We start from the raw sequence: 18610 nt of genomic DNA on the forward strand, positions 1-18610 counted from the left end.
CCTATCACAGTAGAGAGAGCTAGATCTTCAATGCAAAGCCTAGCAATGAACTATCATCAATCTTCTACCTTTCCTTTCTATCTTATGAAAAGGAGCATCCTCTAAGGCAACAGTAGAAACCATCTTTTACTAAGTGCTTAGTATTGTCTAGGACCTTTACAAACCACTTTATATATATTTAATTCTCACAACTTTGACATAAGTTGTATTACAAACTCTATTCCACAGATGAGGAAACAGCTAAATCATAGAACTGGACCATGAAGTGAGCTTGGTTTAAAATTCAAGCATGTTCTGAACCATTATTTTATACTTATTCTCAAGTAGATTTTTTAAACAGGGAGTTGGGAGGGGATGGGCAAAAGTCCACACACAATATAGGAGTAATCAAATAAAAGTGATTTACTGAGATTCAAATATTCAATTTACCAAAAAAAATAAAAAATAAAAAACACTAGAGTAACTAAAGTGACACTAATATCTTAAAACCCTTGGTACTCTTTAAAAACCTGATGTAGATTTTGTAGGTAACAATATTCAGATAACTTTCAGGGTATGTTCTAGACTGGGCAGATACACATAAATTTCTTTCACATTCCTGATGGCTGTACAGTAACAACTCAGTATCGGAACAATGACCTTTGAAGTACCACAAGATCATCTTAATTCACAATAAAAAAACAAAGTTCAACAGTGTTCATTAACTCAGAGATTATGAGTCTTTTTAATCATAATAAATTCAGATAAAAGGCATACCATCATAAAAAAATTATACTGCACTGTATTCCTTTAAATAAATGTATAGTTTAAAAAAAAATAAAAATAAAAATAAAAAATAAATAAATAAATAAATGTATAGTTTTATTTGTTCACCTCTTAAATTAACAATAGAAAATATCCTTATACCCATTGGTGGCATGTAAGTTAAAAATGGAAATTAAATACTCTATCGTGGCCTGTTTAATGTATTTACAAGAGGGCAGCCCCAGTGGCTCAGCGGATTAGCGCCGCCTTCAGCCCAGGGTGTGATCCTGGAGACCTGGGATCAAGTACCACGTCGGGCTCCCTGCATGGAGCCGGCTTCTCCCATGCCTGTGTTTCTGCCTCTCCCTCACTCTTCATGAATAAATTAATAAAATCTTTTTTTAAAAAATGTATTTGCAAGAGAGAGAAAAGGGTAAAGGTTGGGGGAAGAGCCCCGAGAGGGCAAGCTCCAAGCTTATAGAGAGGAGAATAATAAAAGCGGCAAGGGGAAAATAATCAACATATCCATAAAGCATCACCGAAAAGGAAAAAATAAGTATAGAAAAGAAAATACAGATGTAAATTCACCCACAAAGGACTTTGATGGCATAATCTCCAGCTAAGTAAAATGGTTTTTTTTTGTTTTTTTTTTAATTTTTATTTATTTATGATAGTCACACAGAGAGAGATAAAGGCAGAGACACAGGCAGAGGGAGAAGCAGGCTCCATGCAGGGAGCCTGACATGAGATTCGATCCCGGGTCTCCAGGATCGTGCCCTGGGCCAAAGGCAGGCGCTAAACCGCTGCGCCACCCAGGGATCCCAGTAAAATGTTTTTATAACAAGAACACTCCTCCTTGTGTAGAACAGTTTATCATATTCTCAGATGAATGCTGACAGGCAGCTGTTGTATGAAGGGACTGAAACAATTTATATGCTTAATATACGTATTTAAACTTTTAAGTACAAATTTTATTTATAATAATATAGTTCTATCCTTTTCTTAACTCTTTGCACAATACTACTAATACTAATCACACCACTATATATATATTTCTTAAAGGATTTTTACATCCCTTATCTATTCCATATAAAAGGAACAATCCAACAGAAATGCTTATATAATTTCAAAGCTACTTTAGGTAAAACTTTATCAAACTGACAAGAAGCATAGTATTTCCCATAAGAGAAAACTGTACAACACTGACATTTTTAAAGCACAATATGAAATTATACTATAACATTTTTCTTTCACTCACCTACACTAAAAGCTTTACTATAGAAGAAATATATTGGTTAGTCAAAAGTTCTAGTTATACCAATTCATATTGTACAGGTATCACTTCTTGATTTCCTCATGAAATTCAGTCTAAATCTAGCTCTTAATGTAATACATAAATTAGAAAGTCAAAACTGAGACAGAAAAGAATTATATCATCTCGGTCAAAGAGGACTTCTTTGTTTAATTTGACATTTTAAAACCTCCACTATGAAACAAAGAACACAGATATAACAACTTCAAACACTAAATTCTAAGTTATGAAAATAAACTACTTGCTATTTTCATCTGAAGAAATAATAAAAAAAAAACCTAGTATTTACTGAGTATTACTGTGGGAAACATCATTCAGTGTTTAATGTGTCATTTCACTTAATACTTACTATAACACTAGACATAAGTACCATTAATTTACAGTTATGCAGATGAGAAAACTAAGGCTCAAAAAGGTTAATAACTTTTCAAAGTCAAAATGCTCAAAAGTGACAAAACTCTGATTCAAATCCAAATAATCTGACACCAGCCATCACTCTTAACCATCAGCATACACTCTTCAGAAATTCGGAATGTTCAATTTGTGATCAGAAAATACAGAGCAGCCCCAGTGGCTCAGCAGTTTAGTGCCGCCTTCGGCTCAGGGCGTGATCCTGGAGACCCGGGATTGAGTCCCACGTCGGGCTCCTGGCATGGAGCCTGCTTCTCCCTCTGTCTGTGTCTCTGTCTCTGCCTCTCTCCCTCTCTCTCTCTTTCTCTCTGTCTCTAATGAATAAATAAATAAAATCTTTGGGGAAAAAAAGAGAAAATAACGTATATACGTGTATAATAAAGATATACAGTATGTAGAAAACAAGATTAACATGTGCCCCAGTACAAAAATAAACACATTAATTTTGCATTAGTGCCCACTACCTATTGAATATCCTCAGTTATCGGACATTAACTTACAGAGCCTTTTTAGTTCATAAAACACATTTTTAATAAATTATAAAATACTGGGGTGCCTGGGTGGCTCAGCAGTTTGGTGCCTGCCTTTGGCCCAGAGCATGATCCTGAAGTCCCAGGATCGAGTCCCACATCGAGCTCCCTGCGTGGAGCTTGCTTCTCCCTCTGCCTATGTCTCTGCCTCTCTCTGGGTCTCTCATGAATAAATAAAGAAAATCTTCAAAAAAAAAAAATTATAAAATACTCTCAGGGCAGCTGAGTGGCTCATTGGTTGAGCATCTGCCTTCTGCTCAGGTGGTGATCCTGAGGTCCTGGGATCGAGTCCCACATCGGATTCCTGCAGGGAGCCTGCTTCTCCCTCTGCCAATGTCTCTGCCTTTCTGGGTGTGTCTCTCATGAAGAAATAAATAAAACCTTTAAAAAAAATTATAAAGTACTCTCAAGACTGATTTTTCTAAAATTTCTATGTAATCAACATACCCAACTCTTTGTATAATACATTATTTTCAGTTTCTTTTTCTATGTTAGACCTTACAAGCTGCCTCCAACCTCCCCCTACCCATTTCCTCTTTCTCTTCTTTTACCAGGATTAGACTATTCCAAAGGTTTAAGTGTTGAGCACTTAGGCACCACTCAAGAAAATACATCAGATGTTAGTAATTAACATCAGGTATAAAAATAGCTGATTATATTAATAACTGCAGTCTGATTAAACACCCTGAGAAAAATATGCCATCTCAAATACACTCGAGAAAAGAAATCAAGAACAAATCTAAAGTACAATATTATGACTTAAAGAAACACTGGATAAAACATCTTAAAATCAGACCAATTACTTCCCAAAATTTATGTAATAACTAAAATAAGATGAAATTTTATTTTATACTTAACTCTTCCATTAGCACTGCACAACTTCAATCAGTTTTATAATTTCCAAGCCTCAAATAATGATAAATCCAAAAGCCATTCTCCCGAGACACAAGTTGTCACACAACCCTGGCCTTAAAAGTCATAATACAAAGAATCACACATCCTCTCTGATGCCAAACCATAGCCAGGCTAAAAATAGTTCCAGGGTTCTGGGAGCAAAACCAATTCAGGTTTAAGCATAGTAACATCCAAGGACTCTCCAATCATGTAGAGCTACGGTCAAAAGCAAAACAGGATTCGCAGTAAGGGTTTCACCGATGCATCAGAATAAAAAAAGTTCCTCAGGAAGTTGAAAGAAAACAGTGCAATAAACTAACAACAATAAATTTTTCCAGTTGATATATACGAAGTGTTTAGTGCTAACTTAAAGATCATTAAGCCAGTTTAATTTTCACAGCTGAACACAGAATTGTTTCATTGAACTTTTCTGGTACATATTTCTGAATTAATAATGGAATTTTAGATGGCTGAAATGATCTAACAATGTTCTGTCTCTAAAAATGACACTGAGAGGCTTTGTAGTCAAGAGATTACGGTAGCAGCTGCCCTCCTTTAAAACATATCCCCCAGATTTCCAACTTTCTGAAATCCATGACCAAATTTTTACTCATATTTATAAACTTTGAAGACAGTATGAAAGCTTATACAAACTGTGAAACAGTCAACAGAACACCACAAAAATCAGCATTATTGTACTATTAGAAACCAAGCTATATCTAGTTCAGGAATACAAATTTTAAGTACTCTTAATACTTAATAAAAATCAAGTATTGGGATCTCTGGGTGGCTCAGTGGTTTAGCGCCTGCCTTTGGCCCAGGGTGTGATCCTGGAGTCCCGGGATCGAGTCCCACATCGGTCTCCCTGCACGGAGCCTGCTTCTCCTTCTGCCTGTGTCTCTGCCTATTTCTCTCTGTCTCTCTCATGAATAAATAAATAAAATCTTTAAAAATAAATAAATTAAATAAATAAATAAATAAATAAATAAATAAATAAATAAATAACAAGTATTAAGAGATACAAGACAAAAATCTAAGTTGTTCTTGCATTTATAATTGGTCATATAAAAATAAAATCAATCTAACCAGACTTTTACCTGAAGGAAAAATCGAGACAGAAATACATTCTAACAAAAAGCCTAGTATTCAAAATTTTTTGTCAAACTTTTTTGTTTTGAGATCCCAAACACAATATTCAACCACAGTGTCCTATCAAAAAATATCTAATGGACATTGATAATAACCAATCCTTGAAAGGTAACTGATGTGATAGCATAAATTTATGGTAGACAATTTTTGTCTTATTTTTCATTTTTACCTTAATCCTGCTGATGAGAATATTCAACATTCATTCCCTCAACAGGTAGTGAGGACACTAGATGTTAAGCTCTATTTCAGGTACTGGGAACACAACTGTGAGCCTTACCTTTAGGATTTTACATTCAGTAGGGAAGAAACACAAAATAAACATATGAATGAATCTATAATAGATGAGAATGGAAATCAAGCATTACTTCCATCAGGGTAATTCAGCCTGGCCCTTCAGTAGACTAACATGGACCTCTTTAGGAGACTCAAGAGTCTTCAGGAAAAAAAAAAAAAGAAAGAAAGAAACATGACAAATTCACAGATTTTTTTGCTTCTCTGTTCTCATTTTTTTTTTTTTTGGTTGTTTTTTCATTTATTATGAATTAGCTTGGAGCATATACAGACAAGAGAGATGGGCTGACTCTTCAATAGCAAAAACAAAAACAAAAAACAAAAAACTCATTTTTAAGCTGCCATGTCATCCAAACTGGTAGTTTTACCTAGAGTTATAAAGCTAATGCAAGTAATTATCTTTTAATTACATACTTCAACCTTTACTTCCCCTTAATTTTTCATCCTTTAATTATGTCATCTGTTTTATTTTGACATAAGACCTCAAGGCTTCAACTGAATGATTGCCAAACTGGCACAATTTAGCTCTGCTAGTGAATTTTCTGAGGACAGGTTTCAGATCTGACTCACTACTTCAGCACCAGAACTTCTCATGTGCCTACCACACAGTAGGTGTATTTGTGGTTAGTGAACAAATTAAATCACAAAGATTAATCTCCAGTACAAATTATAACCAAAGCTTTATGAAAATTGCCCTAACAGCTTTTCCTTTCAAGAATTTACCAGGGTTAAGAGATTTCTTTTCCCATAAATATTTAAGATTATATACAAATGACTTCTAACTCTCAAAAAAATTACTTTTCCTTTTTTTAAGATTTTATTTATTAATTTGAGAGAAAGAGCACAAGCAGGGATTTTGGGGTGGGGGGGGGTTGAAGACAATACAGGCTCCCTGCTCAGCACAGGGCTCAAACCCAGGACCCTAGGATCATGACCTGAGCTGAAGGCATATGCTTAACTGACTGAGCCACCTAGGTGCCTCTAAGTAAACTTTTTTCGAAATATGTGTTGGAACTTCTCTTTCGAAAATTCGTTGGAATCAGTTTACCAACAGGAAACTAACCTCATTCCTAGTGTGCAGGACATGCTCTCAGTCCACTTTTTTTTCACTTAATCTATTCTCTGCTTCCCCTGTAACTGCACCAGTGGCCAAGAGGCACCCTCTTTCTCCAGGGATCCATCTATCTATCCACTAAGAAGCCAGTAAGCCATAAAGCTAGATAAAGCTTAGGACCTAAATTCACACCTGTGCAAGACATAGGAGAAAAAAAATGATGGATTAGCTACTAATATCTGCATAATGACCGACAATTCACAAGCGGTTATACTCTCATATTATCTGATTTTCACAACAATGTGAGAGCAGCTAGGAAGGTACTATTATTACCCAATTTTATAAAGAAGGAAACTAAGACTCAAATTTCAAACAACTTTCCTAATGGTCACATCATAAATAAGTGAGGTTGGGACTCATTCTTATATTACTTAATACATAGGTTATTCATGTGTTGTCTCACTACTGTGATAGGTGTAATTTGTTGATAGACATGAAGATGCATCACTGTGATTCCGGACTATTTATTCACTCAATTTTAACTGCTTTTGTTAGGCGTAAATTAGTTTTAAAGCTGTCCATTTGCTTTAATTCAAACTTCCCTCTCCTCCCAAATATTTAAAGTGTTGTAATATCAAAATTAAACCTGAAAAATAGAAAGTCAATTTTAGATTACCATCAACAGAGAGGGCACTTAATGGTCTGTAAAACCACAAAATTTCAAAACACATTTAAAAAGCCATACCCTGAGAACCTCAGTCAGGGAATGCCATAAAGTCACTTAGCTTTGCCACCAAATGGCTAGCTACTCAGTGACCAGCAATGAAAACGTCCCCCAGATAGAACCTGTTTTCTCCCTCTTCCAAAAGTTCATGCTCCCTCCTTTTCCATTATTACTCAGCTAACACAGGTTGGCTGATTCCACCTAAAGCAAACATCCTCTCAACCCTTTTCCTTCTTCAAGAGATTTCTCTTTATTCCACAGTTATACTAGAAATGAGACCAAACATAAGCAAGCACATCTTAACAAGAGTAGATTAATACATAAAATACCCTTATATAACCTGCAAAAAGCTGTATGTATGTTGGGAGTTACTACACAAAAAGATGAAAAGCCAGTACATTTTTCTGTGGCCTTACGACATACAACCAATACCTTTAATCTTTAAAACTATACACATTTCTACTTATTTCTTAGTTCTTCTCCCAATTTAATTCCATATCCTCCCAAATACTCTTACAAATTTGTAGCAATTAATATGATACTTTTAACCATAAACATACAGTAGACTGGTTAAAATATTTTTTATCAATGTCTATGGAAAACTTGTCAACAAACTTTGGAACAATCCATCCAAACACCAGAGTCATATACACTGGTATGTCCCTAACTAGGACTCCCAAGGATGGTTATGAAAATCAAAAACCTCTATTTTAATATTTCAAAGTACTGAATGGAAGACCTGTTTAATTAGTATAAAGTTGTAGGGCTTAATTAAACTATCACATATATTTGCTTTTGCTTGCAATTCTATCAACTAGCTAGCAAGCTGCTGATCAGGAGTGATGAGCAAGTGGTGTATGTGTGCTAGATTAATAAAACATAATGAAAATATTTATGAATATAACTTATTTATAAACTCTGTGAAAATCTCCAATAAAAAGGGGGAAAATAAAACAAAGGCCTTTTAAAATTCTTTTTTTTTAAGATCTTATTATTAAGTAATCTCTACACCCAACACGGGGCTCCAACTGAGATCCAAAGTCGCACATTCTACCAACTGAGTCAGCCAGGTGCTCCACCCCTTTAAAATTCTTGAGAAATGGGAGGCAACACTCAACTTAGCTTATCAAAAGATGCTAGACAATGCTGTATGTACAGTGACAAGCCAGCCTCATTCTAGACAGTGATGTCCTTCCGCTCCCCTTATAAAATCTCTTTCCTACTCTTTAACATCCTTTGAATGCCAATGGAGTTATGATTCCTGTTCTGGTGAGTAGCCTTTATAATATCATTAATCATTTAAAAAATAGCTCATGCAGTTTAAAGACTAACCCATCCCAAGAATATTTCTCTTAACAAATATATTAACAAAATCAAGTTATAATTTTTTACGAAACATTTACTATAGGCAAGAGTGTGTTAAAAAGAGCCCTCAAAATCTGGAGACCTTTCCTTGTGGCAGAACTCATCATATCTCAGGATCTCCCAAAGAGAGACACAAGAAACTCTTTAAGTCTCTGTATTAGAGTTCTCCAGAGAAACGGAATCAATAGAAAATACTTATGAAGTTTTTTAAAGGAGGTCTATTACAAAGGACTGGTTCAAATGATTATGGTGGCCCACAATCTGCCATCTGGAAGCTGGAGAGCCAGGAAAACTAGTGGTAATTCAGTCCAGAGGCCTGAGACCCAGGGGACCAAGAATTTAAATCCCAGTCAAGGGAAGGAGATAAAATGAGATCTGATGTCCCAGGTCTAGGCAAAAAGGTGGCGGGTGGGGCGGGGGGGGGGGGGGGGGGGGGGGGGGGGGGGGGGAGGCAAATTCCTCCTTCCTCCACCTGTGGCCTCTATGGATTAATTACATGTACCTACCCATAATGGGAGGAGCAATCTACTTTAAAGAGTCCACTGATTCAGATGTTAATCCCACCATCATCCAGATACACCCTAACAGACACACCCAGATATACTGTTTCATCTGGGCACCCCCTGACCAGTTGAACTGACAAATGGAATTACCCATCACATGGTTAAAGGACTTCGCCATAAAATGCAAACTCCATCACCTTTGAAAGCAAATCACCTACCAAAAGCTATGAGAAATCCTGAAAGAACAAATCTATTAACTTCCTTTGTGCAAATATTTTCAAAATGAATTTGAAATACAGAAGTTTATTTCCTTAACAGCTATTAGCCTAGGACTTCTCTAAAAGTGCTACATAGTATGCCTTTTCCCATCTGCATCTTATTTGTTAACCACAAAATCAACAATTAGTGTTACTATATAAAAACCAACAAATCTGGATGGCAGTGACTTAACACAAACATAAACCATTTTTATTTAACATTTACTAACACCTCACATTTGAGCACAACCTAAACACTATTAAGTTTAAAGTTACACCATTTTCATTTTTTTATCAACAGGCTGGTAACTGATTTTTATGCAAAAAAAACAACCTCCAGAGTATACCACGGCTCTGGTTTAAATTCAACATATTTTCCTACATCTTCTATACCTTTTGTTCTCTGTAATAATAAATGCTCAGAACCATAACCCTAATGGCTTTTGAAAAAAAGTTTAAAAATGTGTTTAATGAAAATTCACTGATAAAGGGACACCTGGGTGGCTCAGTGGTTGAGAATCTATCTACCTGCCTCCGGCTCAGGGTATGATCCTGGGGTCCTAAGATCGAGTCCCGCATCAGACTCCCACAAGAAGCCTGCCTCTCTCTCTGTGTCTGTCATGAATCCATAAATAAAAACTTAAAAAAAAAAAAAAAAGATAATTCACTGATAAATATTTCATTACATTCTAATGTATTTCATTATATTCTCATGCTGTGAAAATTCAGATTAATTGAAACAAATTCTCAAGTAAATATTCCATACTCTAATTCTGATATACGTAAATTTACACTTATTTTTTTTAAATAGATGGGTGGAGGGTTAGTAGGTGCTAAATAATTTTCAAGTATACTATGACAAATAGAAGTAACTTTAAGAAGTCAAAAAAGAGGAAAAGAAAGTAGAAGGAGAAAAGATTAACTAGACATTTAAAACAAACCTGTCATCCCTAAATGAAAAATGCAAAAGACCCACAGATATGGCTAGCAAGTCTTCTAAATATTTCAATTGTATTAAGAATGAAAATAATACAAATTAAGGCCAAAAGTTTAAATGTAAAACTATGTTAACTCCTCTTTAGGGAAAAAAAAAAAAAAAAAGGCAAGAGGACTTATGGGGGCGGTACTTCCAGTTCATACTAATCTACCAAATCACAGGTTTCAAAGTTCAATATACATATTAATTTGCTCAACTGAGTAACTTAATGTGGCCCTTAATTGATCCCTTGAATGAGTTTTCATTTCTGAGAAGGTTTCAAAGACCTATTTTGACAAAATGCAAAACTGAAAAGTTTCCCATGAACATTTATCACTACTATTATGTATCTATATACCTGGCACCCATACCTTGACTCAAAAAAAAAAAAAAGTCTAAAAATAGTCTACTGATGATTATCGGCGACAAAAGAAAATTAATGATGCATTCCACCCTGAGCCACAAAAACAGTACACAACTGGAATAAAAGGAGATAGGTGTGACTCATGGCTCCATCACCTGTTACACAGTATTAAGCAAACTATTTTAACTCTCAGTCTTCTCATCTGGCTATTGAGGATAATATCTCAACCTCAATGCTGAGATGTCAAAACACCAAGCAAACAGTACCACTCACCACTTTCTGAGCACAACTTACGCTCGTTGAACAAGAGATTCTTTTGTAACATAGCCCACCATTATATATTTTAAGATCTTACATGAATTAAATCACTTCCCCTATTATCTCCTGATCTATGTTAGAACTAAGAAAGGCAGTAAAACAGAGTCTCATACTACTAATTTTTTAGTAACCCATATTGAGTACAATTTTATACATAGTAGATATCAAAACAGGACTATTTCTGACTCTTAAAAAAAAAAGCTACAGTAAAAACAAAAAGTCTTTAAGTAATGATAATTCTCAGTTTACTGACTGACAATATTCAGACAGGAAAGCAGTGTATTATAAAAAATATCAAGAGAGCTAAAAATTACTTCCTGAAAGCTATGGAGTCAGAATTCTACTGAGTAAGGAGATGGGATTCAAGTTTCACATTTGCCACTACAAACTGTTTGACCTTGGACAAGTCTCTGGGCTTCAATTTTCTAATCTGTAAAATGACTATTAAAAACCAAAGATAAAAATCCAAGTACCATTCAATCTGGGCCTTCCTTCAGGAAGGCAATCCAATGTAGTAGTTAACAGGATGGACTCGGCAGGGGCTGCCCAGGTAGGAAACCTGGCTCTGTCACTTACAAGCTGTGCACTAACACACACACACACACACACACACACACGCAAACACTACAGTATGTCTTACTAGTACCAATGACTTACTGATTAAAATATTTCACTGAAACACAAAATCATTTTATAATACGGAAGATCAGAAGGTACAGTCCTTCCAATTCAAGACACTAGCATTTTACTAGCTGACACGGGCTCACATGACAGCATTAATAACTCTTTTAAACCATGCTGACCTAAGCCAAGTTTCATCAGATCATGTCATAAAATATCATACATTAAAGACATTTATTTTTTTACATGGCTGAAGCTTATTATAAGGCTAATTATTCTCACCAAAATATCACACTGAAGGTAAAAATAGAACTTCTGCTACTTAGGTCTTTTTTTTTAACCTAATATTGCTGATGACAACAGAAACTTAGGATGTATCATCCTAATCTCCGAGAATTAAGTTCCAGGAATTAAAAAATATATATATATGTGGAATTTAGAAACATCAAGTGAACCTCAAACTACTAGAGATAAAGGAGTTCATAAATTAAAATCAACAAGTATTTGCCGGATATATCATATTCCAGGCTCTGTGCATAGATCAAGTGCAACTACCAAAGAGTGAACTTCCTCAGAGCTAGTCAAGTTGGAAAGGCAAGTACATCCTTTCTCATCACATGTTAATACAACAAAAGCCGCTCATCTACAAACATTTCTATTTCCTTTTGGCCCAGGTAGGAATGCTTCCTGTTGCCCATTAAAGTTGTTTTCTTTTCTATCCCTTAGCCCACAAATATGCCCAAACTAGTCCTCTGACAGCTGACATTGGAACCTTCACAGGGTTTCAAGCGAGTAGCTTCTAAGATATTCCCTCAAATCCACAAGCTGCAGGATTTATCTTCAATGACGCCTACAACACCAGCAACATACCACTACACATAACTCGGGTGTTAACTTGGGTCAGGTATCTAATCAGACCAATTTAGTTCTTCCTCTTAAAAAAGTACTGCTAGGAAAGGCAAACTCTACTTCTTCAAAAAGTCTGCCCTTTTTTTTTTTTTTTTTTTTTTTTTTTTGCAAGGGACATGAGACACTAGAAAAGGGAAACTGATTGGCTAGTCATAGTTGCCCTACTTCCATTTCAGGTCCAAGTGGGAAAAAGAAGAAAAACAAAAAAAAAACCCAAGAAAGAAAGAAAGAAAACTGTTCCACAAAGAGTACCAAGGGAGCCTTAAGCAAATCAAGTGTAGATGATAAACTGTACTTTTTGATTCCTACGATTTAAAGAGGTGATGGGGAGCGGGGGGGGGGGGGGGGGCAGGGGGGCGGGGGAGGAGGAGGGGGAGGGGGCGGTGATATAACTGGGCTATCCAAGTGTCTCTTGAGAAAGATGGTCCACTTCACAAAGTAGGCAAAGTAGGGGGTGGGGATGGAGGGATGGGGGGTGGAAACAATCCGGCCGAGGGACAACCCCAGGATGCTGACCGAGCTTGGAGGTAGAGGGCCCTGGAGGCCAGGGACCGGAGAAGGGAGAGCTCGGGCAAGCCGTAGGGCCACGGGAATGAGCAGCAACGCAGACAGACCAACGCTGCCACGGAGCAGCGTGTAAGGGGACACCACGGAGGAAGCGAGGAGCCGGGGGGCAGCGACAGCAGCAGGGTGACCAGTGCCACGGGCGACGGGCAAGTGGCGACTGCGAAAGCAGCACAGCAGCCGGAGGTGGTGGCACTCTGTTGAGTCAGCACAGCTCCCACTCGGGGGGGGGGGGGGGGGGGCGGGGGGGCACTTGTAGGATCCCCGCTGCTCTTCGGGCCCCGGGGGCCCGCTACGGAGGGTCAGGCCCGCGGGCGGGAGAAATGATGTTCTCGGAAAAGCTGGCGCCGGCCCCTTCCCCATTTCACAGGTAAACACTGGCCGCCGTCGCCGCTTACCTCTGTTAACATTATTACACCCCGGGGAAGTGAGCTCCTCCCTAGCCTCGCCGCATGGCAACAGCCGTAACAGCAGCGAAAACTGCCCGAGCCGCCGCCAACTGCCGAAACAGCTCCTTCAGTCCTCTCCCGGGCGGCGGCTTTACTCGGCTTCGCTGGCTTCCCCCCGGCCCGGCTGCTCGCGACGGACGCGCCGCCATCTTGGAAGAGCGACGTCCGCGTATCTCTGCGACGTGCGCTCCCATTGGCGGGCGCAGGAGCGGCCGGCGGCACGTGACCGTCTCCATGGCGCCGGCGCGTGGGGAGGCGGGGGCGGGCGCTCGGCGGCCCGCTCGGCCCGGGTGGGGAGGCCTCCCAAGCCGGGTTTCCGGGCCGGCTCGGGACTCGCGGGAGTGGAGACTGGGTCCCGCGCGGCGGCGGAGCGGCTCGCGCGTCCCCCGCCGCACGCCGGGGAAGGCCGACTCCGACTCCCGGGCGGAGCGAGACCTGCGGGGACCGAGCCTTGGGCGGATGGCGCTGCGGACCTCGCGCGTCTCGGGGACCCGGCGGCCGATGTCCTGTAGGAAAACTTGCCTCTCTCATTTCCTTGGCCCCGCGGCCGCCGAAGAGCGATCTTGGGTTAAATACGGTCTGAAACTTGCTCCCCGCGCAGTCCCTTCGCCTTCTGAACTTGGACAGAAACTTTCCTTCGCCCTTGCGGGTCGTCAGCGAACCCCCTTCGAGAGTGTGCGACAGGTCGCAGGACTGATACAGGCAGATCAGCTTTACCCACGATCCTAGCGGTCAGGACGGTCGCTCCGTAGGTGATTGGCCAGCACCTGCATGACCGTGAGGGCTGAGTCTTGCTCCTTGTACGAGAGCTCAGAGAAAGCCACTTGCATGCCTTTTCAGTGCCCTTCCTACAGCTCTGCTGGCTCCCTGATCTGTCTGTGTATCAAGGCGAGCAGATTTCGGCAGGTGTCATTGTAAACAGTGCCTACTTAAAACAGGCTTGAACTCCGGCACTCTGTGCTCAGAAGCCCCCGAGACTGACACCATCCTGAGTCCACCCCTGGATGCATTACGGTGTGTGCAATTAGAGGCAGTCACGTCTACCTGGATTTTAAGGAAAGTAGTTTACCTGACCCTGGTGTCAAAGTGTGTTCCTCGGTTTTTGTATTAGAAAACTGGTGTACAAGGAAATTGAAGAGTCTCAGTTTTGACTTGCAGAACCCCTTCCGTCTCCTTTTTTTCTTTTTTCTTTTTTTTTTTTTTTAACAGAGGATGCATAGGCATTTGGGAAAACTGATGCCAATAGTTTATTCAACCCTCTCCTGAATCTCCTTCCTCCCAGCTCCACTCCTTTCCTTAACAATTGGCACTATTCTATAAAATGAAATTTACTTAGCACATGACTCGTATTCTCAAAAACTAAGTGAGGGCGTTACAAACTCGTTTTACCTCTATTGGGCTGTGTCCTCGCTCGTGAAACAAAATTGTCCATTTAGGTAGTCTGGCAGAAATTCAAGAAAAAAACCCTCATTTTACTGAATTCAGCTAATTGAGGCAAAGTAGTTTTTGTTGTTCTGATCTGCATCTGATACGTAATTTCCATACTGCTAGCCCAGCAGGATTCTGGCCTCTGCAACACAATATGATGTGTTACTGGTATTGACAGATCAAGCCACGAATAGGAAATAGGATTGGAAAATTCTATCTGGACTAAGACGTGATAAGGGAAACTAAGAGATAATAGAGACAACAAGGAAGCTGGAAAAAGATACTGTTCCAACCTGTAAGTAAGAAAACAGAGGAGACTTATTAATATTTAAGATACCAGCTGGTGAATTAAAACTGTAATTTAGGCATCTAGCCCTGAGTATTTAACTTTTTGCACATATTATTCCAGGAGCAGTACGTGGTCACCTATTCTAAAGGTGGTAAAGTAAGTGTAGACATAACTTGAGGTTTGTACCAACCTGTAATATGACCTCAACATGCTTTTAACTTTTAAGAGTTTATCTGTAGACCAGGAGCAAGCCACAATCATTAGCTCCCTGTTTTCTCAGCCGGAGTCCTTTCTGTGACCTAAAAAACCTTATGCTAGCTAGCCTCCCAAGTCCCTCCTCACATCCACCTCTCTGACCTCATTTCTACTACACACTTTGTTCTGGCTTTCCTGCTCCTATAACAGCAAGGCATGTTCTTGCCTTCGGGCCTTTGCACTGACTGTACTCTTATCTAGAAGTATCTTTCCACCAAATACTTGCATGGCTAGATCCCTCACTTTTGTCCCATCTTTAGTTAAATGTCACCTTTTTCAAAGAAGCCTACTCTGACCATCCCATTTAAAATGTTACCTGTCCCCATCTCCCCTCCCTTGCTTCAGTTTTCTTCATAACTCTTATACCTTCTAACGTAATTACAATTTTTCTTTTGTATTGTCTGTCTTCCTTCCATTAGAACATGAGTAAGCTCCACAAAGACAGGAATTTTTTTGTTCTGTTCAGTGATGTTTCCTCAGCACCTAGAATACTAAGAATATTGACATGGCACTTAGTAGATAATATTTCTTAAGTGAATGAGTAAATCACTTCCTAAAAGACTTCAAAAGGAAAAAGCCTAGTTCAAATTGATTTAAAACAAAAACTTTGGTGTTGAAAGGTTAATTTTTTTAAAAATCGGCCATTGTGTGTTACCTTGCGGTTATGAGGGAATTACGTTTACGGTCAGGAGAATGCCAGAGGGAAGTTTATGACAGAATTGTGAGCTACACCTTTATTTTTAGTGGTGGTAGTGGGATGGGGGAATAATAAAAATAAATTATGGTAAAAACAAACTTTACATTTATCTTGGGCATGAATTAAAATTAACGTGCTAGCAAGGGGAGGAACAAACTGAATATGGTATGCCAATTCGTGGAGTTATGGAAATTGAGGAGTTATATAAGTGGAAAGAGAATGTTTACAGAATCAGCTAGTTTAAAATGAGCACCGAATTTGGTATAGATTACAGTTGCATTCCATGTGGCCTTAAAAACATCATATCAGTTGTTACAAAGGAAACCTGGAACCAGCTGATCTGAAATGCTGGCTGCTTTGGCTATCAATCAGAAATTAAAAACAAAACAATCCATCCATCTTAAGAAACACATGATAAGGATATTTACATGGCTGTTCTTGCAAAAGGTTTGATTCCCCAACAGCAATGTCTAATCTGTCCAGTTAACACAGGAAGGAATGACAAAAAGAGGTCAGAGGCAAAAATCAAGGGTGTGATGCTTTTTGAACAGGTCACTGCCAGTGATTTCTAAACCTCCAAGCAGCAATTCAGAATATCTAGTTTGCCTACTTTCATTTTAAAACAGATTAAAAAAAATTCTACATATTCAAGTTGTTACAAATTGGCTATAATTCCTTTTGAAAACTGGAAAAATATGACATCAACCTTCCAAGCAAATCTCCTCCATCACACAGTTGTTATACTTTATTATTTTGGTTTTTTAAGCCATTTCATTAACTCCAGTTTCTTCATAATACCATATCATCAGTGTCAACTACCACCTCTACTGAACATTTAATAGTACTCTGCATTCATTAACAAGGCCCAATCTTAAAGCCAGGGAATCAGTATTGAAGTAACACATTACCAGCAGAGGAGACATATTCTAAGACAACAGCAGGATATCCTGATTCTTTGTTAGTAGGGCAACAGGAAGCTGAAATCTCTGGACATTTAAGAGTGATCTGAAGACAAGCTTCAAATAGCCCAGCTTGTGCTTTTATCTTGCATAGTATTTTTTGAGGAAATACTGAGGCAACACAAGCCTAAGAAACAGAAACAGATAATATGAAGCCTTGCTAACAATACATTCAGGCATAGCAAAATAATAATGTTCACATTTCAAAAGTATGAAGGGATCACTGGTAACCCCAGGCGAGAGTTTTTAAGACAAATATTTTCACATCACAAAAATTAGACCTAGAGCACTTTTGCAAACCTTTAATTCTCAGTTATGAAAACTATTTTTCAGTACTTATGACCCAGGTTCTGTGGGAGGCATTTTGCGTATATTATACTTAACAATTGAAGAAGACTGTCACAGTAGATCTCATTACTCTTTGAGGCCATGACAAATTTAGTGAGTTGCTCCAAGTCACATGTCAAAGGTATATACTACCAATATCATTTATCACTGTTGGTGTTGACTTCCATCAGTTTGGCTGAGGTTAGTGTTTGTTAGATTTCTCCACTACAAAATTACTGTTTTTTCCCTCTTTCCATATTACTATACTCCGTAGAAGGAAGTTGCTATCAGCAGCCCACACACAAGGAGCCCGGAATTATTCTCCTACTCTTGAGGGTGGAACATCTACTTAAATTATTTGGAGTTATTTCGTATGGGAAATTTGTCTCTTCTCCATTTTTTATCAGTCCAATCATTTATTTAATAGAGTATGGACTCGTAGACATTTATTTTATACTTTGGGTTAAATCCAATACAATTTTATTTTGTTGCTCAAATTGTCCCAGCTTTGGCTATTAGGAATTCTTAGTTGCCCTATGTCCTCTTAATATACTCGCATTAATGTGGAGTAGTTTTTTTATTGTTCTCTTCCTTACTTTCTGCAAGATAGTCTAGCTACTGCAAAATGCTCCAGGATCATTATACCCCTGTCCCAGAATCAGCCATTTTTCTAAGGAATTTCTATTCCTTTACTGGAGACTGATAATAGAAACCAAGATCTAGGCCCTAGGTGTGTTCTTTGCTACTCAGAGTGTCCCTTCTTTTTACCTATATACACATATTTCTGTATGTAACCATCTGTATTTATATTAAGCTGAACATGAGTTCATACTGAGGTCTCCCGACTCTAGCCCATTAACAGTGAATCATTCTAGTGAGAAACCTGGTTCCTACCATTTTTGCCATCCATTTACTTGTTTAATCTCAGTACACATCCACAACAATATCAGAATTGTTAACCCTTGGGCAACAACCTGATCAACTAGAGTACAGTGTCTAGACACAATTCCTTTTCTCTTTAATCTTACTAATTTCAGTTATTTCCAAAGTTGCTTAGTTTAGCTACCTTTCCGCCTACTTCCTTCAGTGAGGTTGCTTCATACATCTAATAGATTAAGATACTCTTGTAGCACTCTACTTTCTTAAGATTCCCTCCAAACTCCTAAATGATTTTTTTCAGTTTACATATAGTAAGTTTCACTCTTTGTGCTGACTTTTGA

The 18610-nt window shown here is 38.5% G+C and overlaps 2 protein-coding genes across 13 annotated transcripts in view; one reads left to right on the forward strand and one right to left on the reverse strand.

Annotated features, from left to right (window-relative positions):
• Positions 1–13626, reverse strand: part of SNX13 (sorting nexin 13) — a 186249-nt gene extending 172623 nt beyond the window's left edge. For 2 of the 4 annotated variants that reach the window (XM_049093650.1, XM_025464279.3), the window contains exon 1: positions 13385–13626. In XM_049093650.1, coding sequence (XP_048949607.1) covers positions 13385–13396 — 12 coding nt within the window. In that variant the 5' untranslated portion in view covers positions 13397–13626. The remainder of the gene's footprint in view (positions 1–13384) is intronic. The other 2 variants (XM_035698287.2, XM_035698286.2) reach the window with 2 other exon arrangements.
• HDAC9 (histone deacetylase 9) overlaps positions 13244–18610 on the forward strand; it is a 1020499-nt gene continuing 1015132 nt past the window's right edge. For 3 of the 9 annotated variants that reach the window (XM_049093655.1, XM_049093656.1, XM_049093657.1), the window contains exon 1: positions 13684–15158. The gene's annotated coding sequence lies outside the window, so the exon portion shown is untranslated. Of the gene's footprint in view, positions 13357–13683; positions 15159–18610 lie in introns of those variants that run through there. The other 6 variants (XM_049093658.1, XM_049093659.1, XM_049093660.1 and 3 more) reach the window with 6 other exon arrangements.

This window comes from Canis lupus, chromosome 14, assembly GCF_003254725.2.
Source record: "Canis lupus dingo isolate Sandy chromosome 14, ASM325472v2, whole genome shotgun sequence".
Lineage (NCBI taxonomy): Eukaryota > Metazoa > Chordata > Mammalia > Carnivora > Canidae > Canis > Canis lupus.